The 27142-nt window shown below is 42.6% G+C and overlaps 1 protein-coding gene across 1 annotated transcript in view; it reads left to right on the top strand.

The window, feature by feature from the left end:
• CDK18 (cyclin dependent kinase 18) overlaps window positions 1-27142 on the top strand; it is a 495791-nt gene that overhangs the window by 315893 nt on the left and 152756 nt on the right. Inside the window, exons 5-7 of the mRNA XM_069238555.1 lie at window positions 12076-12132; window positions 18803-18917; window positions 20179-20273. Of these exons, the coding sequence (XP_069094656.1) occupies window positions 12076-12132; window positions 18803-18917; window positions 20179-20273 (267 nt within the window). The remainder of the gene's footprint in view (window positions 1-12075; window positions 12133-18802; window positions 18918-20178; window positions 20274-27142) is intronic.

Consider the following 27142-nt stretch of genomic DNA (forward strand, 5'->3'; position numbering starts at 1 on the left):
TATGGACCCTTTCGAATTTCGCACATCCTGAATCCTGTAGTTGTGCGTCTCCGCTTACCTCATACCTGGAGGGTTCATCCTGTTTTCCATGTGTCCCAGTTAAAACCCTTTGTTCCTGATCCTTACCATCGCCAGTTCCAACGTCCACCTCCTCTTTCTATCAACGGACAGCCTGAGTATGAAGTCCAGGAGATCTGTGATTCCCGAATTTTTCGACGCAAACTACAGTTTTTGGTCCACTGGAAAGGATACCCCCTCAGTGACTGTTCGTGGGAAGATGCTTCCTCCGTCCATGCTCCCCGTTTGGTTCGCCTGTTTTTTGACAATCATCCTGACAAACCTGGAGCCTCGGGGAGGGGACCTACTGTAACGCCACGCTCTGACGCGGCGTCTCTTTCTGTCCTCACGGGTGGAACAGGCTACCGATATTCGGAGCGCCATTCTCCACGTTTTTTGACTATGCTTTCTGGGAAGCATATATTTCGCTCCCGGTCGCGCTACACTTACTTGTAGCTTTTTTTCTTCTTTTATTGTTGGTGGTGGGTTTTTTGTTGGGCCTTTTGCCTGTCTCTATCCATGTTGTGTCCATCTTGTCTTCTTCGTGATTTTGTCCCAGCATGCTCTGTTTTTCTTTTATACTACTTCCTTTTTCCTATACTGGTCTATGGGCTTTTCCCAATCCAAGATGGTGTTACTTCCCTTTCATGTGATGTCACTTCCCTTTTCTCAGTATATAAGTCAGTCAGTCTTGTTCCTCCTTGCGTTGCAAACACTTCCTTCTGGTTGTGCTGTTCGCTCCTGTTCTTTGTTCCTGCTTTTTTGCCTTGGGAGATTTTTGCCTGTTCTTTGTTCCTGCTTTTGCCTTGGGAGATTTTTGCCTGTTCTTTGTTCCTGCTTTTGCCTTGGATATTTTTGCCTGTTCCTTTTTTCCTACCTTGTACCCTGGATATTGCCTATTTTTGTTTCCTGTTGTCAAGTCCTGTTTTTTCTTGTTTTCCTTCAGGAGTTCCTGTTAGAGGTTTTTTCCCAGTGTTGGGGTTTTTTCCCTCTGGGATTCCTTCTGGAGGATACGGTCTGCTTTGGCGTTGCCTGTCAAGCGGCACCGTGGCTACTAGAAGGGGTCGCCCTTATCTGGGAACATCCAGGACCTGTAGAAGACTTGGTGTATTCGCCAATCCGAAATCCAGAGGTGAGAAGTCCAGCGCAGTACGTGACACTAAATGGACATAATCCTTTCACTATCACCCCTAGGCATCCCGTAGCCATATATCCTATCTCGATTAACATCCTATCTACACTCAGACTCACTCATGGGATTTCTCCAACACATAACCTAATTACCTTTCTCTGGGTCACTCTCCTAGTTCCATCTCCCTGTCCCCCCTTCTCAGTGAGTTCCAATTTAGACAAACCTTCCCTGGAGAACAACAGAAATCCTAATGGATCCCTCACAGAACTACAGGCTCCAAAATGTTGTCCCCAACTACCTCATGATCATCTATCCACTCAACCCATAAAAATATGCCTCAAAGAACTACAAACACAGGCTATTGAAAGAATTCCCTAAGACACTATTCACAGACATCTACTTGTGCATCAGAAAAGGGTGCCAAAAAATGGATTTCATCTTCAATGCATATCAAAACAGTAGTTGGAAAGTACTGATCAGTAATCACCTCTGTGTGTAAGTCAGCCAAAATTCCAAATGACCTCAAATTCACTATCTCATTCATGTCCAATTTCAGAGGGAGGATTACGATTCTGTTGGAAATTTGCATGTTCAGCAATTTCACCCCGAATATTTTGTCTTTATTGCTGAACCAACTTTTTGCTGGGTTTAGAGCTCTGTGGACTTTACCCATGCTAAGCAGAAATAAAATGCTTGTGCTTCTTGGCTTTTTTAACTTACCTGAAACTCCCTGGTATATGGAACCCACAGGGTATCTAGGGCCTCTAACTTAAATGTCATCGGTGGGCTGCAGCCTTCATTGTTCCACCTACTACAGTGACAATGCAAACATAACTACAGGCCTGCCACCAATAGCCTAGCTCTTCAAATTTAAACTGAAAATTGACAGGCTTCAACCTTCCTTTTAAATATAAATAGGTCTCCCAAAAAAAGGCCTTACTGAGCATTAAGGCAGGGTGCATGGTATTAAAGAATAGGAAATCTAAATGTTTTGTGTTGAATATGTCCTTACAGTCAGAAGGCCCAAAAGGCTGTTTTCAATGTAGCTGGGTTAGCTGGTCCATAGAAAAGCACTGGGATACATTATTATGTTTAATACATATTACCTGTGCCTAGGAATCCGCTATAGTAATATTTCAAGAGCTATTTCATTGGTAAAACAAAATCTAATTGAATGGCAAAATCACTTTTTTGCCTAACTATTACAGAAAATTGGCATTAGAAAAGTTATAGTTTGCCTGTCAAAATTTCTAAGGCCTTTCAGTGTCTTCCAACAGTCACCTGGCTGCTAATGGCTCCTCTGTGGTGAAGTGTGATCTGCTCAAAGAAGCAAACAATAGGCTGACCTGAATGAGTAAAGATGAACCATGTGAACCTGATAGACCATGCACGGGAGGCTGGAAGGATTCTCTTCAACATCAAAGTGTTAGTTCCTGCTTGAATGTCACATCCTGCTTGACAGGTCTGCTGAGGATTTTCATATGACACTTGGGGTGCACTTCAGTGTGTTAACTGACACTTGTGTAGGCCACTTCTGTTGTCTTCCCAGCCAGTCAGGTGCCAAACACAGACTCTTTTGACATTAGTGTAACAGCCTTTTTGACAGGTCTGCTAGATTTACTTACAAAATTTGGTGAAAATTTCAAAGAATTGAAACAGAATGCCAAAACGGGTGTATCCACTGTCTGGTTGCTGAAAGCTCACCTGTGTTATACCACATTTCTGTCGCTGAGGTAGTTGTGAGTATAGTTACTGCATCAAACTGGATTTTGGTGTTAGATGCGGGAGGACACTGGAGTTATCATAGTACACTCCTCACACACACTCCCCACCTCTCGAATACCACAATTACCTACTTAAAACGTTAAAAATTAATTTCCCTGGTTCGCCTTGGGTTTATAACATTCTGGTGTAATTTTGTTTATTATATTAAATTGAATTATTATGTACTCCTATTTTTATAATTTGTTTTGGGATTCCATTGTTTTTTATTCCAACTTTATTATTGTTTTTGTAATGCATAAATATTTTACTTATTTCCTCTAAGTTAAGAATGTCTGCTCTGTGTTATAGCTACCAAGGGGTTGATATCAGGTTTGTTTAGAGATCTTAGTGGTTCACCCTGACAAATATTTTGTGCTTACCCCCCTCAACTAATAAACCCATTTCTTACAGCCTCCATTTATGAAAATGGAGGTAGCTTAAACCAAACCTTGGACCACAAGGTCCCAATCTCCAACCTCCAAGTACCCACTTTGGCAAATCACATCACCACCAACCACATCCAAAACCCGGACCTCGCATCACCTCATCTGTGTGACACATCCTAGATCTAGGACCTTGCAACGTTCTGCAACCAGGATTTAAATTTATCTCATTCAGCGGACATAATAGGGTCCATGTAGCTGGCCCATACTCAATTGTGCTCATCCTGAATTTGTGACTTTGCTCCAGTCCGGTGCAACCAGATATACACTGTTGGAGCTTTTTACTTTTTGCTGTTATTTTCACTGATTCTTTAAAATTTCATATCTCTGATTCTACTAATTGGGTTTTTGTCATTTTGATCTTGATTCATTTCCTAAAATGTACTCTATTCTTCTAATCTGTTGTGAGATCCGTTTTGGAGTGTGTTTTCACTTTGTTGCTGTTTGAGTTGTCGCACAGATACTTTACACATTGCCTCTGGTTTAAGTTTGACTGATCTGTGCCAAGCTACCATAGGGTTGAGCACAGTTTAATTTGAGGTTGGCATGTGACTTCAACCTGGAAAGGATTGTGGTTGCTGCTTGAGTAGGGTTTCAACCCCATCAGCCAGTAACCCAATTTCTTACACCAGCAAAACAGACTTCACAAGCTCAGAGGCAGAATTGCCATTACCCACAGATCCGTGGACACGTCTTCCTCCAACATGGAACACCTGTCATTCAAGACCCACTTCACAGCCAACTTCACCCTAAGTAGCACTCTTAAATACAGACCACTAGGACAGCACACCAAATTCACCAAGACAATCAAGGACTTCTCTGTACCACTTGCCCTCGATGCTAGCAATTACATCCTCCTCTGCAACCTGAACGTCTTCCTAGAAGATCACACTGACCCCAACTCAAGAGCACTCATTAAATATGTTGGAAGTCTGGGCCTCATGCAATGAGTAAAGGGACCTTCCCACATCGCCAGACACCTCTTGGACCCTATTTTCACTACGAAACAGCAGCATTCAAGTTGACAAGCCCACACCAGTCCCATTGGCAGACCATGTCCTTTTCAAGTTCTGCATCCCCCGTCGCGGTCCAATGAACATGCACCACCTGCAGACCAGCCCGTCAAAACTGTAACAGCATCACTAACTTGGACTGAAACACCACTCTCAACACCCACCAACCCAAACATAGCAACAACCTCACCAAAGCCATTAATAATTTTAACAATTGGATCACCTTCTGCGCTGACTCCCTCCCCCCTCAAAAACAGAAAGACCATGAGATCTAGACCCCAGGCCAGTTGGTATGGAGAAACTCAGACTGCTATCAACTGGAGCCCAAATGGAGTATGAGCCAGGACAATGCAGACAGGAGGAAATCCAAATCTGTCCTAAGACACTACAGCTAAATGATCTGTACTACAAAACCCACGGATCTGGCAGAATGCATCAATGCCAGCAGAAGCAAAGAAATCTTCACCATTGCGAAAGATTTCACCTCACCACTGGCCGCCTCCAACTTAATCACCCCCTCGCAAGACCTCTGCAACAGTCATTCTCAATTCTTCAGCAACAAAATCTGTGCCATTTACAGCAACTTCAGCCTATAGTCAAACCAGAAAGACATCGCTAAACACCTCCCGACCTAATCCAAAGAACCAATGCTAAACAGATAGACTTTCATTATCCGAGAAGAAACTGCCACCACCATGAAGTCCATCCACTCAGGGGCCCCATTGTACTGCTCCCCACCCAACACCACTCCAGAGGACTGCAACCCATCAGCACCATGCTCACACCTGTACTGAATGCTTTTACTTCTTCTGTGACCTTCCCAGATGCTTAGAAATAATTAACTTTCCTCCCATTGTTGAAGAATCCCTCTGTGGACTCTTTAACGGTCCCCAACTACAGACCATACTCCCTGGTATCATTCCTGGCCAAGGTCATAGAGTAAATCATCAACAGACATCTCACCGAATGCCTCAGTGACCATAAGTACTGAACACCACTCAGTCTGGTTTCAGACCCAATTACAGCATGATCTAGGACCGACACCCACCACCCACGCTAAGAACCTCAAGGTCACCATGGACCGCAAACTTGACATCACCGTTCAAGTCAATGCCGTCACCACCTCATGCTTCCGTATCCTGAAGATTCTGAGGAAGATTTTCAAATGCTCCTAATCAGCACCCAGACACCTGTGATGCACGCCCTAGTCACAAACAAGCTGGAGTATGGGAACACGCTCTATGCCGGGATTAACAAAAAACTCATCCCAAGGCTGCAAACCATTCATAACTCGGCGGTCCGAGTCACTCTCAACCTCCCATGCTGCACTTAAATTCCACCACACTTGAAGGAGCTCCACTGGCTCTCCATTCGCAAACGAGCATAATTCTAAGTCCTGACTCACACTTTCAAGGCACTCCAGAACAATGGCCCTGCATACTTCAACAGTAATCCTGGGTGACACTTCACAAGATTCTGTAGAATTCTGTGAATGGGCAGAAATATGCATTTTGTACTGCTCACACTGTGATTTAGCTCTGGAAGCTCATTATGTGCTTAAAAAATCAGCACGAATAGCACCACGTAGCGGGCCAGAGCGTGCAGCTTCTTGAGTTGATTTTGCTGACGCTTGAGTAGATTTTCTACTCGAGCTGCAGCTTTCTGCCTGCAAATGATGTCCTGTGACACTGCTTTGGAGAAATCACATGGGTACCCTCCTAGCGACCATAAGGGGGTGCCAAATCTTGCTTGCCCTCCCCAACTTACCATTTGTGAGCTTCGCATAATGAAAAACTCCACCATGCAGCAGTTGCTAGAATGTGGCTGCAATTCCACATTACAATCGTAACATGGAGTAGCCAAAACTCCACCAACTCCACCGGCGGAGCGGAGTATATCGCCCACCCCTATTCAACGATCACATCTGCTTTCACAAACCTTTCGGGCATCTCTGCTCGTCCTGACTCCTACTTGCACAAACCCCACGCATATGGAAAATCAGATCTGGCAGTTGAGCCTTCTCCTACATCACTCCTACAGCATGGAACATCCTGCCACTATACATAAGGGCCCCCACCTCACTTATTGAATTCTGCAAGAAGCTGAAGACCTGGCTTTTCAAACAGTCCTACTGGGCCATGGGTGTGCCAAGCCTCACAGCTGTACAAAGCCAAGTTACCTCACTGGGTAATGGTGTGCTTTACAAATCTGCATAACATATCATACTGTTGGGACAGGAAATTCTCCTGCAGAGTGACAGATGTCCTGAGAGCACCAGTTGCAAGGACATACGGATCCATGGTACTGATTGCTGATTATAGACAAACACATATCATGCATTTGCCCAATAGCCTAGGCCTTTCTTATGGAAATGTAGTCTATTTTGACCGAGAGGGGGCAAAAAGCACTACCCATATCTGGAGTTAAGTGACACGAGTACGGTAGTGGCCGCATAACCATTTTTGTATTAAGCAAAATCAGTAATGTGAACAGGCATTTTTACCTATGTCACAGGAGTCGGGCCTATTGGCCAATTCATGTAAAGTTCCATGGCTGTGTACTTAACTCACCCTTGGCCTGCATGGATTGTGTGCAACGACGGACAGTGCGTGACACGTATCTGTGAATGCTGGGATAGCATGTGATACCTGTGTATGAGTACTAGGTTGCATATGTGAACCTGTGGATGCTACATAATATGGAAGCCAATGGCTTCCATTTTGGAAGCACAAGATCTGCAGAGCCTGGAGTGGTGAGGCCTTCATCCTCCAGACAAGAGATGTGCATTGTTGACATCCTGAGGGCTGGGGTGGGTCACACACAATGAGGAGTGAGGAGCAGAGCGCCCTCTGTGCACATCAAAGACTCTTTAATTGCAGGAAGAGTTACTGGTCAGTGGGGTCTTATTGTCAGGAAGATGGTCCTGATAAGGGCCAGGGTAAGGTGCTGATAAGGACCAGGGTATTTGATATAGAGGAAGGCTTAGTCCTTTGAACCTTTATGGTGCATATTTCAATGGAAGTTGATAGCCAGATGTGAGCCACGGTTACTCCCTTGACCTGTGTTGTGGGTCACGTGGAATTGGAGGCACTCCTGCTGCTTTAACAAAAGGGCAGTGCAAAGAAGAGAACATTCATAGGAGTTGACACCCCCAACACGAATTTTAATGGCCACATACTGAAGCACAGGTATGTCTAGATTTGGACTATGAAGGCTGTGAGGGTTGGAGTGTTGCCCATGGATGAGCTGAGGTCAGAGACCCCATCTGATCAGGAAAGGGACCATCTGTGAGATCACGACCCTTACCCTGGCTCATCATGCCAAGGAAGTAGGTGGAAACAATTACTGATTGCTCTATAGAGCTGTGAGTGGATGTCTGACATTAATGTTGAGGGAATTGGGAGGCCAAAGCATCAGCAGAGAAAAAACACAAGAGCTTGTGGCCCTCAGTTGTGGAAAATCCAATCTTGCAGAGGAGGTTTGCGGGTCTCCCTGGATTGCCAGCTACCATTGGGTTGCGTTACACTGTTCCAAGCTATTAGACCTGCTTGAGACTTGCACCAACGCAGTACCTAGATGCTGCTAATTTTGAACTATTAAGGCAAAGTATAAGACTTTGGGGTAGATAGGACTAGCATGGGCCACATCAGGGAGTCACCTCCAGTATAGAATGGGGAATAACTACATATAGTAGAAGAGACCAAGGGACTCTGGGATTCTGGCCAGGAGATCGCTAGCATACAGACGTTAAGAGGGCTGTGAGGATTACCTAGTGTTTCCCATAAACGGCACAACCCGTCCGCTTCTCATCCAGCAGTGACTCAAAAACATGTAATTAGATTGCATTATCCCAGTGTTTCAACCTCCACTAGATGTCTGGGTCCTGATCCCTGAACCCTCTTTGTCCATCGAGGGCAAAAACATTAAAAAAGCACAAACAGCATGGCTTCAGCTTAGATTACTGCACAAAATCAAGTACTTCCCTTTGCCTATGAACTTCTTCCATCGTCCACGCCCTCCTCATAGCACATATTGATTAAGGTGTTGATAGCCTTGAAAGACACCAATCAAATGTGCTCTTATTGTAGTGACTCAACCAAGTACGAACCAAAGAAAGCTTCAGCACATCTCCCCTGGCTCAAAAGAACTGCCTGGCTTTCCTCCTGCTGACAGTCATCTTCAAAGTGTATTGTACAATCTTTGATGTACTCCACTGGAGTAAATATTACACCTTGCCTCGAAACTCAGCGTGTCCAGTGGCATCCACATCATTAAGAGCATGTTCTTCACCAGGCTGTAATATCAAGGATCTCCCTAAACAGACTTTATCTGCATGTGGACTGAGGCTGGAATAACCGCCCTTTGCATCTCAGGCTTGCTCTTTCACCAGTGGTAATCAGGAAAGGGCTCAAAAAGCACCTCTTAATAATCTTCCCAGCATCCCGTGCTTCCCCACCTCATCACTGTGATGCTCAGATTCCGATCTCTTCTGTCTCTGTGCAGACTTGATGTCTTCAGTTCTCATTATAAATTCATCTGCAAGTCTCTGGCCCCTGGTACCCGCCCTGGTTACATACGTACAATGCTCTGCTCCATTTATCTTCAGGGTTGACAAGTATCGCAACAGAAAAAACATATGGACGGCCATGCTTCCTAAGACAGTACAGGCTTCCTTATTGAAATAATGTGAAGACGCAGAAAACCACAAGGAATATTAAGCGATCTGATGTGATTTTTATGTATTTTAAGTAACCATATCAATTATTTAAGTTTACTAATGTATTTTTCTTCCTTCGCCTCCCTTCAACTGAAACACTTTGTTTTCATCCTTCATCGTATGATTATTAGTATTTATGTTGCCACATAGGGGATACAAATCTTAATTTGCCAGGCCATGTCCAATAATTTCAGAAATTCATTCTTGTGTAAATGTAATCACATTGTATGTTTTCCTTTTACAAATTTGTGAAAATCAGTATGTCAGTACGTGTCATCATTGTGTTAATCCAAAATCATGGAGTAGCCGTTTTTTAAATAAATCATTTATATAGTTGTTACTCCATAGAAGAGGTGATATATTGTCGATTGTTGTATAGCGCTTCCGAACGGTTTGAGTCCCAGTGTATCTAACAAGGAATCTAATTGTGAGTCAAGTTCAGTTATAGTCAATTACTTGCCACATTTAGAAATTAGAAGAAAAATAAATTATGGAAATCGGGGAAAGGGAATAAAGAGGGGAATAAAATAAATGAAAAGAGAACGAAAAATACAGGAGAACATATGCAAATCACAAGTACTTATGTTGCACTAGTTACGGCACTTTTTTACCACCCAATATTCTCCTAGTAGATAAAGGTCTATGGACAAATTATGGCCGAGTGGAAGGTTAAGATCCAAGTCATAAAGGCATAAACCTAAGTGTCGCAAATCTGTTAAGGATTACTCCTAGGATTGGAGTATATTCCCGACTGTTACCGGATTCACAAAGTGTCCAAAGAGGACACCATTAAATATACAACTATGAAATGATTTTTAAGTACTACCGATGCAAAGAACTAACTCATGCGTATTTTGCACAATGGAGCAAAATTCTGCGTACGCGACTAGGATACAAATGTGCTTTTGCACCTGTATATTACTTTCCTCTAATGGAAAGTTACCGCCTGCGGGGAAACCTATTTTCCTATTCACTCCCTCAAATCACACTTCCTCCTGCCTTTGATAGGAACAAGTTTATCTGTGCCTCCGGGCTTGGAACCTACCTGCAAGAGGTGTGTTAATACCAATAAAAGTGTTGGTTGTTGTTGGTGTCAGCTTCTTTCCTGTGTGTGTGTGTGGGGGGGGGGGGGGGGGGGCATAAGACATCTCGCAATGCCACCACAACCCTAAACTTGAGAATACATTATTGCTGCCATACTGGTGAAATTTCAGCTTTTATAGCTATGCTTCTCACACATCATTTTTCTCCAATATTTTGACTGTGAATCTGGATTGGGGCTTCATATTTGTAAAGTGTAGTCTCTTTGCAGCCAGGCTCCACTTAGGTGCGACAATATGTCTGTGAATGAGGCTCGTGGAGTCTAAAGCAAATATCTCTTGCCTCTTTTTGCCTTAGTAGTAGTGTCTCCGTTTCCCTTTTTTTGGAAACGTTTACTGCTGTATCAACAATTCGTGTTCCTCACTACAGCGTTTCAGTTCAAAATGTACATCAGCAAGGGTATTTACTCATTGTTTTTGTTGTTTCAAAATTCATTCTTTCTTATTGATTTTGATGGATCTTGCATTTTAAGACTGCTTTGACAAGTCATTGTAAAAGTCACAACTTTTTATGCTATAGTTAATAAAATACACTAAGGCCATTTCTTAGTACAATTTAAATTACCCCAAAAAATCATTGGGCACTTTTAACAGAGGCATTTTCGTCTGTATATACGTTTTCGATTGTCTTCTGCCAAGAAAGACCTAATGTTTTTACACTATTTTAATTGTCTTGCACGAGTGAACAAAATCACACATAAGTAAATCCCAAGCAGAGGGGTCGGAAATGGGCCGCACATGGCATGGATTGCCTTAGTTTGCGAACGTCCTACATCTTTCACAAATGGTTGCGATTTTACTCCAGAAAAATGCTGGGATAATTATCCTTCTAGATTGTGATGAAAAAGGGATCACCTCCAGACTAGGGGCTGATCTAGGGGAAATGTTTAATCAAACGGAAAATGTCATCCCTAGGCAGAATAAAATGTCAATATGCACCTCAGGCTGTATAAATTGTACAATTTCACAGTGGGTAAAAGGGGACCATTTGATATGTACAGTAGTACACCTGGAAAGCTGTGGCAGGCGCAGATTATCAGGTGTACCACTGGGAATGTTTTCAAATTGTAAAAAGTGTAAATGTATGATTAAATGGAGGTGTAAATCTCCACACTTCCCTTTACAATTTTATTAGTGCAACAGGTCCTTGGGGCCCGCTTAGAGAGTCATTCAGTAGCCCCTGTAGCCCTGAACACCCTTTGCTTTCCAGTTTATCCTTTAAAAAGTTTGGCATCAGTATATTTTGAAGAATATGGATCATTCTGTATGCAATATTAACATTCGCCTAAGGTGCTGCTGCATCTGAGGTGCCCCTTCCTGCACATACAAAATCCTGCTTGCAAAGCAGGCACCCTTGCACCATGGTGCAAGGATGCTTGCGTTGGTGCTATGCAGCATTAAGGGCACCAACACAGGGGAAAGGACAGGAATGCACAGTATCATGTTGAATACAGGGCATTCCTGCCCTTTCCCTTCACACACCGCAGCGCAGTGCAGTGCAGAAAGGCAGCTTGTTGTACTATGGGAAATAATGAGAAATCAGCCCCCCAGCGATTTGGTGAATTGCAGGATTTGCCCCTACTAAATGGCTTCATACATCTTGCTCCTAATGTTTAATTTTAAGAAGTATCATAATAAAAAGTTGTGGTATTGCAAATACCACAGTGTGGTATTACCATGATGTTTATGGCAATTGTTGAAAGACCCCATCAGTAGAATCCACCATCCCGAAGACAAATGCACCATCCCCACTCAGGCACTATGTTTTTGTATTCTATGAATATGTTTTGAGATCCTTTTTCAAAGGGCTTCTGTATCTCATGTACTTTTCTTTCTCTTTCTGCTACAGTCGGACATTGGGTTTGGCAAGTTAGAGACCTATGTGAAGCTAAACAAGCTGGGTGAGGTAAGCAAAAAGGGATCTTCACACTTCTTTAGCCAACAGGAGCAGTTAAAATCTAGTCTTTCATGGTTCTGATTGGTCAGTACACCCTGCCCTTCACTGCTCTACGGAAGGCGTTTTTATGTCTGCCCACATGAAGAACTTGTTTGTGGTAAGACTGCATTCCTCAGAACCTGGGTAATCTGTAGTATAAAAAACAATGGCTGCTAAGGAGTTTTTCAGACAGCCTTTGGCCTACCTAGTGGGGGGATGCTTAGGTACTCTCAATAAGACAGATCGTTATAGACAATCAATCAGCTTTCAGACCCGTTGGGATTAGATCAAACAAAAACGTGTAACTATAAAAAATATTAACATACACTAAGGTTGTTAGGAATGAATCCTATTTTCATGCTGCAACATTTTTCAGTAGTATTTTCATTTCTATTATGGCTTTATAGATTTATTCAATTGTTATTACATGATTTTTTGCCCCATCTAAGAAGAATAAACGGCCCAGCCAGGGCGCTCCCAGGCGTTGCTGGGCTGGAGAGAGCCCTGTGCGCATGTGTGTTTGGCCAGCCTGAGACGGCCGGCCAATATACATGCGCTGTTAGGGGAAGTGCTGACCTCTCCCCCTCGTTGCTCATCACCCCCGTGGCCCTGCCCCTTTCCCCCTAAAACAATAATAAACAAAGTTTATTATCGTTTTGTGGAAAAGGTTTGCAGCTGCCGCTGCTGGTGGGGGTAACACTCCTCCGCAATTTTGAAGGAGCCGCCTATGCTCTAGAGAGCATTTTAGTCCCACAGTTTGGTTTTTGGTTTCTCACTTTGTGGAGCTGAGGCAAACCCCCTCTACTTTTCACCTATTAAAATTTTAGTATTGACTCATCACTTCCATATGACTCTCTTTTTGGTCTGTCTAGGATACAGCCCTTATTTTGTCCTGGCGAATCCTGTGCGATATAAGTTGCTTGCTCAGGGGTCGAAACATTGCAGTTATGGTCTTCTGCTATGTTAAATAACTATGATTGTATATTGAAGATGGATAAGTGCCATGATGTCCTCTCAAATGATTAGTGTGTTATACAAATCAACATAACATAACATGTAGAGAACAACACAGCTGTTATCATTTTTTTAACAATTTACCAATCGCAGGCAAGAACTCAATGTCTCTGAGTGTTGTTTAACTATTTCATCACTCTTTTTTTACCTTTGTGGAGCACCTTAAATGTATATCAATATTTTTTATATATACACCAAATTGTATACAAAATGTTGTTGATCTATTCTTAATTGGGCTGAGACTTGATTGTCTGTAACAAAGTGTCTTAATGAGAGTATTTACCTATCTTGTGACGACTTGTGAAATGCTATATGAAAACATCAGCAGGAACCTTTAACGTTTACACTGCACATGAAGAAATCCCAGCTTCCCAGGCATGATATTTAGGTAAGATTATTGTAAGAGACCAGAAAATGTAACTACAAGGCAAGGTGGATGCTGGAGGATCACGGTGACCTCATACACTTCCAGTCTGCTGGAAGATGTGTCAATTCCGTGGGGTCTGGGGATTTTCAGGAAGGGTGCAGGGACATCACCTTCGGAACATATACTTTATATTATATGTGCAATTTATGTATGATGCAAATGATTTGCATAGCCATAAAACTTTGTTAGTGAATATACTGCTGTAGTAGGCAAACATCAGGGCCTTCCTGGGTATGAAAGTATTGCTTGCATGGCATACAGTGGGGCAATAGGGGCAATAGTGGTGTTCTGTAATTATAATTCTGGATAATAGGATGTGCTTAATTTCCACTGCTTGCCAGTCACTTGTAACAGGCCCAACAAGCGCTGAGCTTCATTTTTTCAGTGTAGTAATTATCAGTGGGACCTCTTAAGTGCCCTAGAAAGATTATAAAAGCTACATTACTTAGGAGCAGAATTTCGAAATGTTTCTTTGAAGAGGTCTACATCTACAGATTGCATGGAAAACATCTGTAACTGTTATATTCCTTAAAATCCTGGATAAAAAATGAACCTTCAATGAAACTATTACTTACTTCCATCCCTTACCTTTATACATGCACCTCTGCTCCCCTTCTACCTTCTATATGTCTCTTCTTTATATAAATTAATCCAAATTGTATGCCTATCCCTCTTACTCTCTTTTTGCAAACCATAACAATACGTATTAATTCCAGCAAGCATTTGCTTCTTACATGCCCCTCTAATGATAAAATCTATACCAGTAATGTACCACAAAGAAGTTGGAGTGAATGCATGTAATGAGCATTAAAAACTAACACCAATAACTAATGAATTGACTACTAATTTTAGGGTACCCACATAGCATGCTACTTGCCGTAAAGTGCTATAGTGCCTCATCGGGGTAGTAAGTGCTATATAAATACAATTTAAACAACTTAAAATCATTTGGAAAAGTTCATTCTTTTTAAATGTGTACATTTGTTTTATACAGTCTGCCTCACTGTAAAAAAATATTAGGCCTGGGAGTAATTTTTAATTCCTACTGCGGAATCAGAGTAATTTGGTATTTCAATGTTATTCTTGTAACACGGAATTAATGATAAATTCTGCTGCTCCACTGATGGAAATAATCTGCAGTGGTTTTTAAACAGCGGGACTGCTCCCTCTTCCAACCCTGTTTAGAATCCACTGACTGTACTGCAGTGCATACCCCTCAGCACCCTTTCAGACTTTGCAGTGATTCCTGCAGAGTATGTAAAAACACCGAAGGGTATGTACTTATAAACAGGGATGGAAGAGGGAACAGTCCCTCTATGTTTAAACAAGCATTTGCAATGCAATGGGTCTGGCATTTGCTCAACTTAGAGCTATTAGCGTTATTAAGTCCTAACCGGACTTTTATTGCTACATAAATCAAAAATTAAAAGTAATACAGTTTTATATAAGCAAGCCGATTTAAAGCGCCACATCATGAGCATGAAGGAATACACAAAAGGAAACAGAAGTTTTCTCGCCGTCAAACGTATCGGCAAATGTGCAATTATCCATGTAACAGGGTTGATGTCATTCAAAGCACTCGAGTACTGCCCAGCAAGATCGCGCTGCATAGGAAATGAAAAAAAAAAGTAGTCCAGAAGCCATACGGAAACCAAGGAACCTCGTATGTTGTCAGTGATTAATACCGGAAAAGGCATGACGTATGCATGCCTTTCACAAAAGAAAGGAAGCGATCTTTAAAAGGCAAGCCCACGGAACTGATGGGCGTGCGGTGGGCATGGTTAAAAGCCCACATAGAGATTAAAGCAAGCTAGAGCGCGACTCTAAAAACACTGCAGATTAAACTTTTAGCTTGCAGTGGTTTTTAAACACAGAGGGACTACTCCCTCTTCCGGCTCTGTTTAGAAACCACTACACAGCAATATATAAGCTTTGGTGCCCTAACGTACTCTGCAGTAACTACTGCAGAGAATGTAAGGGCGCTGAGGTGGATTTAGTATTTGGCTGCACTGTTTTTAGCACAAAATGCATCCTTGTATACATTTTTTAACATGAGGGTGCATTTTGCGCTAAGAAAAAAGTGCCAAAAAGTGCCAAATGCCCACTCTACTCCTTCACGGAATTCCACGGAATATCACAGAAATTTAATGTAATATTCAGAATTCCACTGAAACAGACTCTGCTAATTCCACCCACCCCTGCAAAACATATAGAACTCAAAAACGAAAACATTGCTTATAAGAAAGAAAACTAAAAGTTTAATATGTGAAGTTTCCCAGTCGGCAGCCTCTAAGTCTGACTTACGTTCTTCGCCACCTCGGCATCAGCAAAACAAACACAGAAAAGCTCTTTATCCTGTTGCCCCATTGGTAGGACGTCATGCCAATCATGACTTTGCTGGTACTTGTTTGCGAGGTGGCGTGTACCGAGGGCTGGGAGTAGGTAGAGAACATAGTACAGTGTTGCAAACCGAACAGTCTGAAGTAGTGTTGATATTTTTGCAAGTTTTTCTAAGTATTCATTAATTCATTAAGACAATTTCCAGTAGGCCATTTAAAAGTACCTGTTAGATTTGAAATGTTCTCCATGGGTAATTTGACGTGCAGTGTTACCCATTTCCTGTGAATTAAGTCATGTGTTGCACTGCACTTGCGCTGAGCTGCACTGCACAGCACACAGCGGTTGGGTCTACTTTCCTTTGGGAACAACTTGTGCAATGCTTTCCTGCGTTGTGCATTCTCTGCTGGCTGCACAGTACACAGTCTGTAGTGTTCTGCACTGTGCTGCACATACTGTCTTTGCTATGTTGTTTACTGCCACAGAGATTGTCCAGCTCATAGAGGTGATGTACAAGTCCCTAACAAACTCCGATTCAGCACAAATGTGAGTTTGCGCCCGAATCCGCATTCTGTGTTGTGGGCACTTTGTGCACATCTCAAATTATCCTCATCACGTTGCGCCAGAAAAATCCCTGTGAGCTGTGAAATGGCAAAAAATTATCAAAACGTGCAAATGCCGTGCACAAACTCTAAGCGTGCAGTCTAGGTCTCATTTGCAACAGAAAAACATGATGGTGTGCAAATTAGCCTCTGATAAATACCACATTCTGCAATAATCGAAATCACTAAGGGCCAGATGTACGTAGCTTTTTTCTTTCTGCAAATGGTCTGCGACAAGAAAAAAGCATTTTGGGCCAGATGTATCATGCATTTTTGCATTCGCAAATAGCCCAAGGTATGTGATCGCAAAAAATGCATTTTGGTATGGATGAATCCCAATTTGCGATTCTGTATCTTGTTACCGGATCGCAGTGATATGTAGGAATGTTTTGTGACCAAAATGAGGTTGCAAAACATTCGCATTTTACCACCTACTTCAAATATGTGTTAATCCATTCCCAAATGGGAAGGGTCCCTGGGACCCCTTTATGAATGCATGCGAAAACGTTTTTAAGAGCAGGCAGTTGTCCCATTGACCACTGCCTACTCTTAAAAAATGAAAAGAAAACGTTTCATTTTTCTTTTTTAAACGTATCCTGTTTTCCTTTAAGGAAAATGGGCTGCATTTAAAAAAAAAAGATTGCTTTATTTAAAAGCAGTCAGAGACATGGTGGTCTGCTGAGCGCAGCAAGCCACCATCCCTGTGATTGTAGCCATTCACAATGGGTCGCAAATTGCAACCTACCTCAAGAATATGTATGAGGTAGGTCAGTTTGTGAGCCGTTGGGAATTGCTAAATAAAACTCCTGGAATTTCATACATTCAAATAGTGATTACCTATTTCCTCTTTGCAAAAAATCGCAATTAGGTAATCACTGTTGGGAAATTTGATACATCTGGTCCTTTGGTATGTACAAACCCTATTTTGAAATTCAGTAATCTATTTACAGAATTGCAAAATAGGTTTGCGAGTCGCAATTAGGAAGGGGTGTTTCCTTCCTAATTGCAAGTCGAAAGTGCGATGTATGATTGTTTTGTGACCATGAATGCGGTCACAAAACAATTGTTGTTAGCACCAATTTCAAATTGGTGCTAACCCATTCGCAAACGGGATGGGGTCCTCACGGGACCCATACCCCTTTGTGAATGGTAGCAAAAATAATTTTTGGGAGCAGGCTCTGAAAAACTGAAAAGAAAACTTTTCATTTTTGTTTTTGAAATGAATCCCATTTTCCTTTAAGGAAAATGGGCTGTATTTTTTTTTTTTTTAACTGCTTTATTTAATTGCAGTCACAGACATAGTGGTCTGCTGTCCCCAGCAGGCCACCATCCCTGTAAGTGCAGCCATTCCCAATGGGGTCGCAAATTGTGACCTACCTCATGAATATTAATGAGGTCGTTTATTTGTGACCCCATTGGGAATTGCAAACAGTGTGAGGTACACTATTGTACATATGGTTTTGCAACTCGCAAATGAGTCGCAAAACTCTGGGTTGTACATCTGGGCCACATAATTGCACACTACTGAGAACAATCGCCACAGTGCTTTATTCTGTTTCCGTGCAAAGTTTACATGCACAAATAAGGAGGATTGGCATGCCCAGGACCACCGCCATTTTAGCAAGTGATCTGAAGCTCCATATGTTCGGCAGCCTTTACCTCTGTGGGTATTAATAAACCTCCTCCACACACGGTAATCCAACCAGGTCCTTCAGGCAAGTCTGACAAAATGAATGTGCTGCACTGCAGTGCTACTAGCTAAATTGACAAATGTGGCCGCGCTGGCTCAGGAGAACCATTCACATTTAGGGAGAAATAGGCAGACTGGGGCCCAATACATTTCAGACATATCCAATGATTTACCAGCAAAATGTCTGACACTCAACTTTCACAGCATATGATGAACACTGTGCACAATAAATACAACATGAAGGTATCTAGGGGTTTAAACACAGCCATCACACATCTTTATTGATGCTCTCCCTGGTTGGATGAATGAAACAGGTGGTTGAGCACATGTGTCCGATACAGGAAATGATCCAACACAAATGAGACATTTCAGTTTCTAATAAAGTTACTAAAAGTAAACTGCACCACTTTCTGAGTTCAACTCTTGTGTGCACTTCCACCTCATTGGACATCAATTGTAAGCGGTATAGTTAGGATTGGAGTGTGAGAAGGAAACTTTTGCTTGTTGAGTATATTGAACATTAGCCCTGTGAGACTCTGCCTTTCACCTAACCTGTCTATTTCCTCTCAGGGAACCTATGCCACCGTCTACAAAGGCCGCAGCAAGCTGACTGAAAATCTTGTTGCCTTGAAGGAGATCCGTCTAGAGCACGAGGAAGGTGCACCGTGCACTGCTATCCGAGAAGGTAAGGGTGACAAGGCAAGAGAGGCACCAGATCTTCAGAGATGGTGTTGTACCCCTGTCCACACCCTCTTGTTAACCTCTCATCTGGCTTTTCAACCCTCTCCATATTCTCCTTTAGGAGTAGCCCTCATGCTCATGAAAGCACTCAATGCCTGGGTGCCCAGCCACTGTAGAGTGTAGTACCACACATGGCAGAGCCTTCAGGAGCCACAGCACCAGTTCTTAATTTCTGCCAGTATTTGCTGGTGCTCAGCAATGGCACTTAATTATTAACACCTGCACTTACGACAGTCTACCACATGGTGGCACTGTATGTCTATTTTTGCTGGCAGCACATCAGTTTAATAGTTAAGTACAAATGTAAAAAAAAATCTAGAATATCCAGCCCATTCTTACTTCTTTATGTGGTCTGGAAGTGTGCAAACCATTACATTTATAGAAAGGTGATGTTTAGTAGCAAGTGTTTATACTGGTAGCTGACAGCAATGCCAGTTCCAGGCAGTAGTACAATCTGCAGTGGCCTCCTGAGCAATACCTTGGGTGCTGGCACTTGTTTATTACAAATTAAGCACTGCACAGCACTGCCCTCTTAAGAGTTTCTAAGGGGAATGGAGCTAGGTCACTAACTTCTTTACAGCCAGTGAGTGGCATAATTTTCTCTCACACAAAGGATTTGGGACCTTATTAAGATTCGGGTAAGCAAAAAAAAAAACGGCTGATGCGGAGATGGCACATCTAATATGTTTTTGCCAGGAAACAATGGCACAGTTTGAGCCGGAAAACTTCACACATTCCGAGGACAGAAACTGCGACTTATGCTGTAATTGCATGGCTGAGAAATACTCATCCAGTGATATTTGTACTTACTGGGTGGGAAGTTAAAGCCTGGAAATGCAGGCTCCTCATAATGAATCCTTTTGTGTGCTTCAATAGTCCCTGTGCCTCGTGAGTAAGTGCTGGTGAAGCGAATTTGTGCATAACAGGGGCCAGGATTGGATACTGTATGTAACAGTTGCCCTAGCAATTCAGTATTCTATCTGTTATTCCCCATTCGCACTCATAATCTTAAAATCACTGATTACCGGGTTGAAGGTAACATCTGAAATCAGTAACTCCAGACCCTTTAGCTCCGACTCAAATTTCCAGCCGGGTCATCTCAGACCACGAGGGGTTAAATGGGCATTCACCTTCAGAACCTACCCAGAGCTGTCACTCACCCATTGCTGGTGACCTCATCACTAAAAGCCCTCCTTTGTTTGCAGTGTCGCTGCTGAAGAACCTGAAGCACGCCAACATCGTCACCCTTCACGACCTCATCCACACCGAGCACTCGCTCACGCTCGTCTTCGAATTCCTGGTAAGTTCACCTCCCTCCCTTGGACGCCTGTCAAGCGCACGTGACAACTGACGCGCTCCTGGCACCTTCCATGCCACGCAGCTTTGTAACCCTTTACAGGCCATGCATGGTGTTGGAAATTCCATTTCATACCCAGTCACACACCAGAGGCAGTGTCTGCTGAAACTGGACATGTATTTTATTGACAAACCTAAACATGTTAATGCCGCTCCTCCCAAAAAATACATGCAAATACCAAGTGACCCCCCTAAAGGGACCAATCTATCTTTCCTTTAATGAAAAATTGGCACCAGTTAGGCCCTGACTATGACTAGTTTTCCGTTAGTAAATCTGCACCCGGGATTACGAATAAAGGCGAAGGTTGCAAAATTACTGCACCATGCTAGTTTTACTCTGAGGAACGGTGGCTTCCTGCACTGACTTGCGCATGCAATTTTGATATCTATAACCGTTTTCTGCAGACATAATCAGCCAGCCTTTATTGCATTTTTTGGAATCATGATTTGGCCGCCTATTGAATAAATATGGATTTTCTCGGCACTCGGTATTTGTAACGATGGATTTAATTGACCAATGACACCAATTATTTAGGTGCCATAGAATCCACTAGTTTGTGTTATGTTCTGTATTTATGCTCAAATGAAACGTGTGCTGCTACTGAAAGCAAACTGAAAGAGTGGTGCTTGCTCTAGACACATTTTATCACCATATCATGCAAATATGGTTTCAGAAGTGTTAATGTATGACAAGAAAGCCTTTGTTGTGTGGCATTTTGTTGTGGCGGTGATGTGTTCAGGGTTTTTTGTACTGTAGCTTTGTGCTACATTATTGCTATGAAGTTTGTTTTGTTGTACAGCAGATTTTGTGTTGCGTTCTGTGTTGACTGTTTCGGTGTGATGTGCCATGTTATGTTTTAATTGTGGTGTTATGTTGCTTTTTGTATGTTACTGTGTTATGTTTAGTGTTTAACTTTAGAAATGTAAACAAAACGGTAGTATATTTCCAGTCAAAAGCTGGAAGCACATACCTTGAAAGTTCCAGTGCCAAGTAACCATGTACCACCTTCTAAGTTGGTAAATGAGCACTGTTCCAGCTCTTCGACTACTTACGACACCAATCAGCCCAGTCCGTGGCCGCTGCCACAGTTTACTTAATGATACGTGGCCGATAAACTGGCACTAGATAGACACTGTTGCACTGCTTATGATACCCAATAGCTGACCCGAGTGTGCCATTGCCTGAGATCCTTCTGGACAGACAGACACTTCAACAGCAGAGACAATGGGGGTTATTCTAACTTTGGAGGAGGTGTTAATCCGTCCCAAAAGTGACGGAAAAGTTACGGATTTACCACCAGCCGTATTACGAGTCCATTATATCCTATTGAACTCGTAATACGGCTGGTGGTATATCTGTCACTTTACCGTCACTTTTGGGACGGATTAACACTCCTCCAAAGTTAGAATAACCCCCAATATATGGACATTTGGAATACAGTACTGAACAACTCTAGAAAGTCAAGTCAATTCCCCCACCTGCCACAGGAGGTCACTGTTGCCTTAATGTATGCGAATGGAAAGCTCTGCTTTGCACCGAATACACACAAGATCAGAGATAAATTCTGATCCTTGGGTAAATACTTATTTGTGCAAACGGAAATACGGCTAGTGTGATAATTATCACATCCTTATAGTTTTCTGTGACAGATTCCAGGCTATCAAATGTGCTGAAATTTACCAGGGAAAAGCCTGTAAGAAGGGCAAGCATGCAGAATTTGGCGTGTTAAATACTGATTCCACTTGGTATGCCTCATTTCAAGTTGAAAAGTGGGACCAGGAGGTATTTACTACATGTGGTAAAGACTTTAACCTGGGGTAATAGTAACTACCAACTGTGGCAAATACCTCGCCCTATGTCACCCAACTTATAACGAGGGCTTAGACTGCACTATAGAAACTGGTTGAGTTCTGGTGTTCGCTCCTGGGAGTCAGCATTATACCGAAACAACAATATCTGAATTAACTCAGTCTGTAGTGTGTACTACAGAAATGTAATCCCACAGTACCCTAGAATAAAAATACTAACTTTGTTTTATTGAGCGCTTGCTACCACATACTTGCAGTATTATAGCACTGCTAATGCCAGCTCTTACAGCTATCCAGCTAAGTGGTACTTGTGACACTGGTCTCAGACGGATGAAACACGTAGTGGTCCTCCCTGTGGCTGCACACCGAGTTTGGCAGCAATAACATTCATCTGCTGGGCTATCAGAGGCAGTTCAGTTGTCTTTTAGTGTCTGGATTGAGCACCCCAGTATGAGCTTAATTTTACGGTTTGTGTCTTACTCACATTTTGTACACATTTTTATTATTGTTAACAAGACTGTTTTTAGCGATGGCTTTCACACATTTTATCAGTTGCTTTATTTTAGGGACATGCTGCTCATTTAATCACCCTTTGTGCTACATTTAATCAGTACTCTTTGTCCAAGGCTGTACACAATATGCTAACTTGTGTTGCCAGTCCAGGAGCCAGCTTCTGTCTCTAGAGCTGTGGTCTCAGTGTGGCATTGGTTATTATATAAACTACACACTTACCCAAGGAGGTTAGAGGGTATTCTGGTCATGCCCATCCTTGGACATGTACTGCACGACAGGCAGTTTGGCTAGTGCTGATGTTCCAGCTCTCTGAGAGGATTGCCACCTCCACCACAGACCAATTCCTGATATTCTATTAGGTATGGGCCTGGAGCTAATCCCCTTAAATCGGGCCAGGCAAAGGGTTACAACCACTATGCTCTGAGATATAGACATAGGGTTAAGGTAGGAACCTCTAGGACATCTAGACCCATACACAACATGGTGGGGTTGTTCATAATCTTCACCCTGTTCGTAATGTTGGTTGTTTCATCTTCCTAATTTTCGCAGCACATGTTTTTTATACTAGATTGAGATTGCTTCAATAAATGTATTGAAGACTTATCTTGTTTCTTGTGTCCCACCTTAGCATGCATGAGTAACTGAGAGAAAGGGGTACAATCTATTTTCACAGCTTCCTTGAGGAGTCTGAGTCTTATGTTCAGGTTACTGTAATCACCTTTTACATCAACAGGTTTGGAGTTTGGGTGATGCGCTTTGAGCAAGCCAGAAGTTAGGCTGACAGCTACTAGTGGTGTGGGTTGCACACAGTCCCTTACATTGGCAATACTGCCATCATAAATGCACAGTCCTATTACCAAAGTAGGAAACCCATATCACAGTTATGTGTTCCTTGTTTCAGATTCTGAGAAGGTAGAGAGATGCTGAGGAAGAGTAGAAGAAATAAGGAAAGAGTTGGGTCAATCAAACTGTATCTGGTATTTCTAGATGCCAATCACTGCTAAACTACCCAGGTTATGTCAGCACAGTTGGGTTATATTGCTTTTGAAACTAGTGCCCTGGTGTCTCTATCTGTTGTCATAATAGGGCTGATCAACAATCCTTAGCCCTTCCACGAGCCTCGAAGCAGGGACTGTTGAGAAGGCATTGGGGAGCTGATGGGTGTTGACCTCTTGGCTGCCAAAACCATTCCTGTTGTGAGAGGAAGACCTAGGTGGTGATTTAGATGTTGGAAAATTATGGGAATCTCCAAACAAATGCAGGATGCCTTTTCCACCATCCATGCATTCCTCACACCATACAGAGGTACCATACATACCTCAGGGTTTCTTTTAGTGGAGCCCCAGGCTGCTTCCCAGCCAAAAGTCAATGATTGGGTGGTCCGACTTTCACTAGATTTCTCTGCCCAGGACTACCATGAAAGGCATAGCAGTTCCATGCAGGGAACATTATCAATCACCCTCATACATAGGGAGAATTTCCCTTTGTGTCTGCACTATTGATGTTTTGTGCTCTCAAACTCTCATTTTAGCAGTTTGTTACTCAACTATAAAATTCAAATGCCAGTCAAGTGTAAAATACATGGCGTTTGCTTGACTTTCAGCTGTGTTTTAAGTGCATCCACAATTTCACTTATATATTTCTAATGCCCAATTATAGGGCAATAGATTCATACCTGAGAAGAAAGTGTTTTATTATATTGTATGGTTGTGTAACTGCACTGTGTAACTCACAAACCTGTGTCGTGTCCTGTCATGTTCATTCAAAAAACCTCAGCTCAAACCTTGGTAGCTGTGGTTCTGACACAGTCAGGCTTTATCAAAGTGTAACGCATTAAGAACAACAATTGAATGAGAAGAAAACAAAACACAATAAAAATCTGACACCAATTTATGAAAATAGGTTGTATTTTTATATTATAACAGATACCTTAATGGCAAAAATCTACCACAGTGTTCCAGAGATATTAATTTTTAAAACAACCAATAAATACAGCTTTTCAATGAGCACATTAAATCATTGTATCGGATCACATTAACAGTAAAGTTTAAAAAAATGTATAAAGTTATAAACAACTACTTCAGCACTCTTGGGGTGACCACCTCAGGCAGGGAGCTAGTCCCAGGGACCAAAAAGGTCCAGTTGAACAGTTATCTTGCAGTCAAGGCATCTCCAGTCCAGTACCAGACTCTATGAGTGAACCGCAGTACACTTTAATAGAAAAGCCCTGATGCAAGGGATACAGGTTGCTGAAGTTGCTCAGGATGCTGAGGATACTGAGCCTGTGATGGGTGTCTTCCTGGGGCCAACCTTGGGTCCATGCACATGGCGGACTGATCTTGAACCAGGGATCAATGTTTCTCGAAGTCTGGGTAAAGTCTATGCAAAAAACAGTTGCTTCTGGTTTACTGGTTTCTGGTTACAGTGAAACAAGCTGGCCCCTTTAACTGTCGGTAATTTCCTTGCTGGGTAGCCAAACTATACTCTGATAACTCTTGCAGGTCCAGGAGACTCGGCTGCAACTTTTGAGGGTCAGGACTCAGTCTCCAAGGGTGCACTTCAGCAGTCAACAGCAATCAGGTTAGATACCAACTCACCAAAGCAGTCTTCTTCAGCTTTTGTGGTTCTGTAGATGTAACAGAAAGTTAGCCAAATGACTCTTGGAGTCACTTCTTCTCTATGGGGTTCGGGTATGTCTTTTCCTTGAGCAGGGCACCACAGGCTTCCTCCTCTCTTTGTTAGACCAAGGAGCAGCATGTGCAGTCCAGTCTTTAGTGCAGCCTCTCTTTGCTACATCTAGGCAACAGAAAGGCAGTCCTGCTTTGGTTCTGTCACCAGTTCAGAAGTGCCAGAGCTGCCACTTTTATGCCCAGTTTGTGACGTTGGGGAATGTGGGCACTACTAGCCAATGGGCTACCAGGTCTCCTGCCACCTAGTGACGACTTCCTGTAAAGTGACACAACTAGCCAGCCCAAAATAAACCATTCTGCCCACTCTCAACATGTCAGAACTCTTCTCATGCATGTGGGAGCTTCCTGTCCTATCCCATTGGTGTAGCTACTTGCCCATGTAAAAAGGGTTGCATAGCAGCTTCCCCCTCGCGGTACCAAATGCCAGCCAGCCTGCAAAATCAATAGATCAGCCCCTGTCTTTTGGGTCCACTATTCGCCCTTTAATGGCCTCTTTCCCTTTAAAGCTCGCCTTTTAGGCTCAGACCTGATTTGGCCTTCCTGTAAGGGAGAGGTCACACTTCTTCTAAGGGCAATTAGTTGTGTTTCTTCTTGAGAGTCATTCACACCTCCCCCTTGAAGGGCAGAAGTCTGTCTCGTGGCCAGCAACCAACAACAGACACTGGAAATCTTTGGGCAACAAAGGGGCAACATTTTCAATAGCCATTCATGCTGAGGTTACATTAAATTTGAATTGACCATCAAGTCAGGTTTAATGCAATGATTCTTTTGATAACTTGAAGTATCATATTTAGTAGTCCCATTCAGAAATTAGCATTGCTGCTTTGTCAGTGTGTAACTTTGTACTCACCAATACGGCTACTACCCTTTCTGCAGTAAAAACAACAATGTGTTTTTTTTTATTTTCAGGACATGTAAAAACACTTCTTACTTTTTAATATGCAATATCCTGCGTTAGGGCTCATTAGGCGTAACTTAGGCATGGCTAATATATTAAAAACGAAGGTTTGGACTTTGTCACCACAATAAATGGCAGAGTCGAGTTAGCTGTGTACAAGTGCTCTAACAGTCTGCAATGGCAGGCTGATGGACATGCTTTGTTTTGTCACACTCATGGCAGCACAACAAGTGCTGCAGTCCTTTAGGGGACACTTTAAGTTACAGGCACTTGGTTACCCCAGTACCACATACCAGGGACTTATATGCCCATTGTGGGTGAACCAATCAGGCATACATATTTTAAGGGTCAGAGCAATGGCAGTGAGGCATGTTTGGCAGGTATCAGTACACCTTCAGAGCTGAAAAACCAGCAGCATCAGTCCAAAAACTTGGGATGATCCTCAAAAAGAGGCATTTCGTTACAGTGCCCAAAAGTGGTGTTAAGTACCAAGAACACAGTAACAATGGTTAAGCGTACAACACTGAACTAAACAGAAGGAGCAATAAATATTGACTAATCAACACATGATAATGTATATTTTGCAAGGTGCTGATGTGGAACAAAGTGACGGTGCAGTGCGCGTTCATAGTGCTAGTGATCAGATAAAAAAGAAATCATCTCAAGGGTACTCTTTACACCATCTTGAGTGTGAATTTATTGCTGTAAAGTAACTCTAAGTGAATTCTGAAGGAACCTTTTTTTCTGTGCTCTGTGTAACTCATATTCTTGGGTATACAGGGTTGCCCTTTGTTGTATCAATCTTAAAGGCATCCACAGCATCGGCGAATACTCATAATGCATAGAGATCCACGCCAGTTAGAGAGTAATCTCTAGATATAGTCAGCAGTCCTGGGAGTTTCT

This window comes from Pleurodeles waltl, chromosome 6 (genome assembly GCF_031143425.1).
Source record: "Pleurodeles waltl isolate 20211129_DDA chromosome 6, aPleWal1.hap1.20221129, whole genome shotgun sequence".
Classification (NCBI taxonomy): Eukaryota; Metazoa; Chordata; class Amphibia; order Caudata; family Salamandridae; genus Pleurodeles; species Pleurodeles waltl.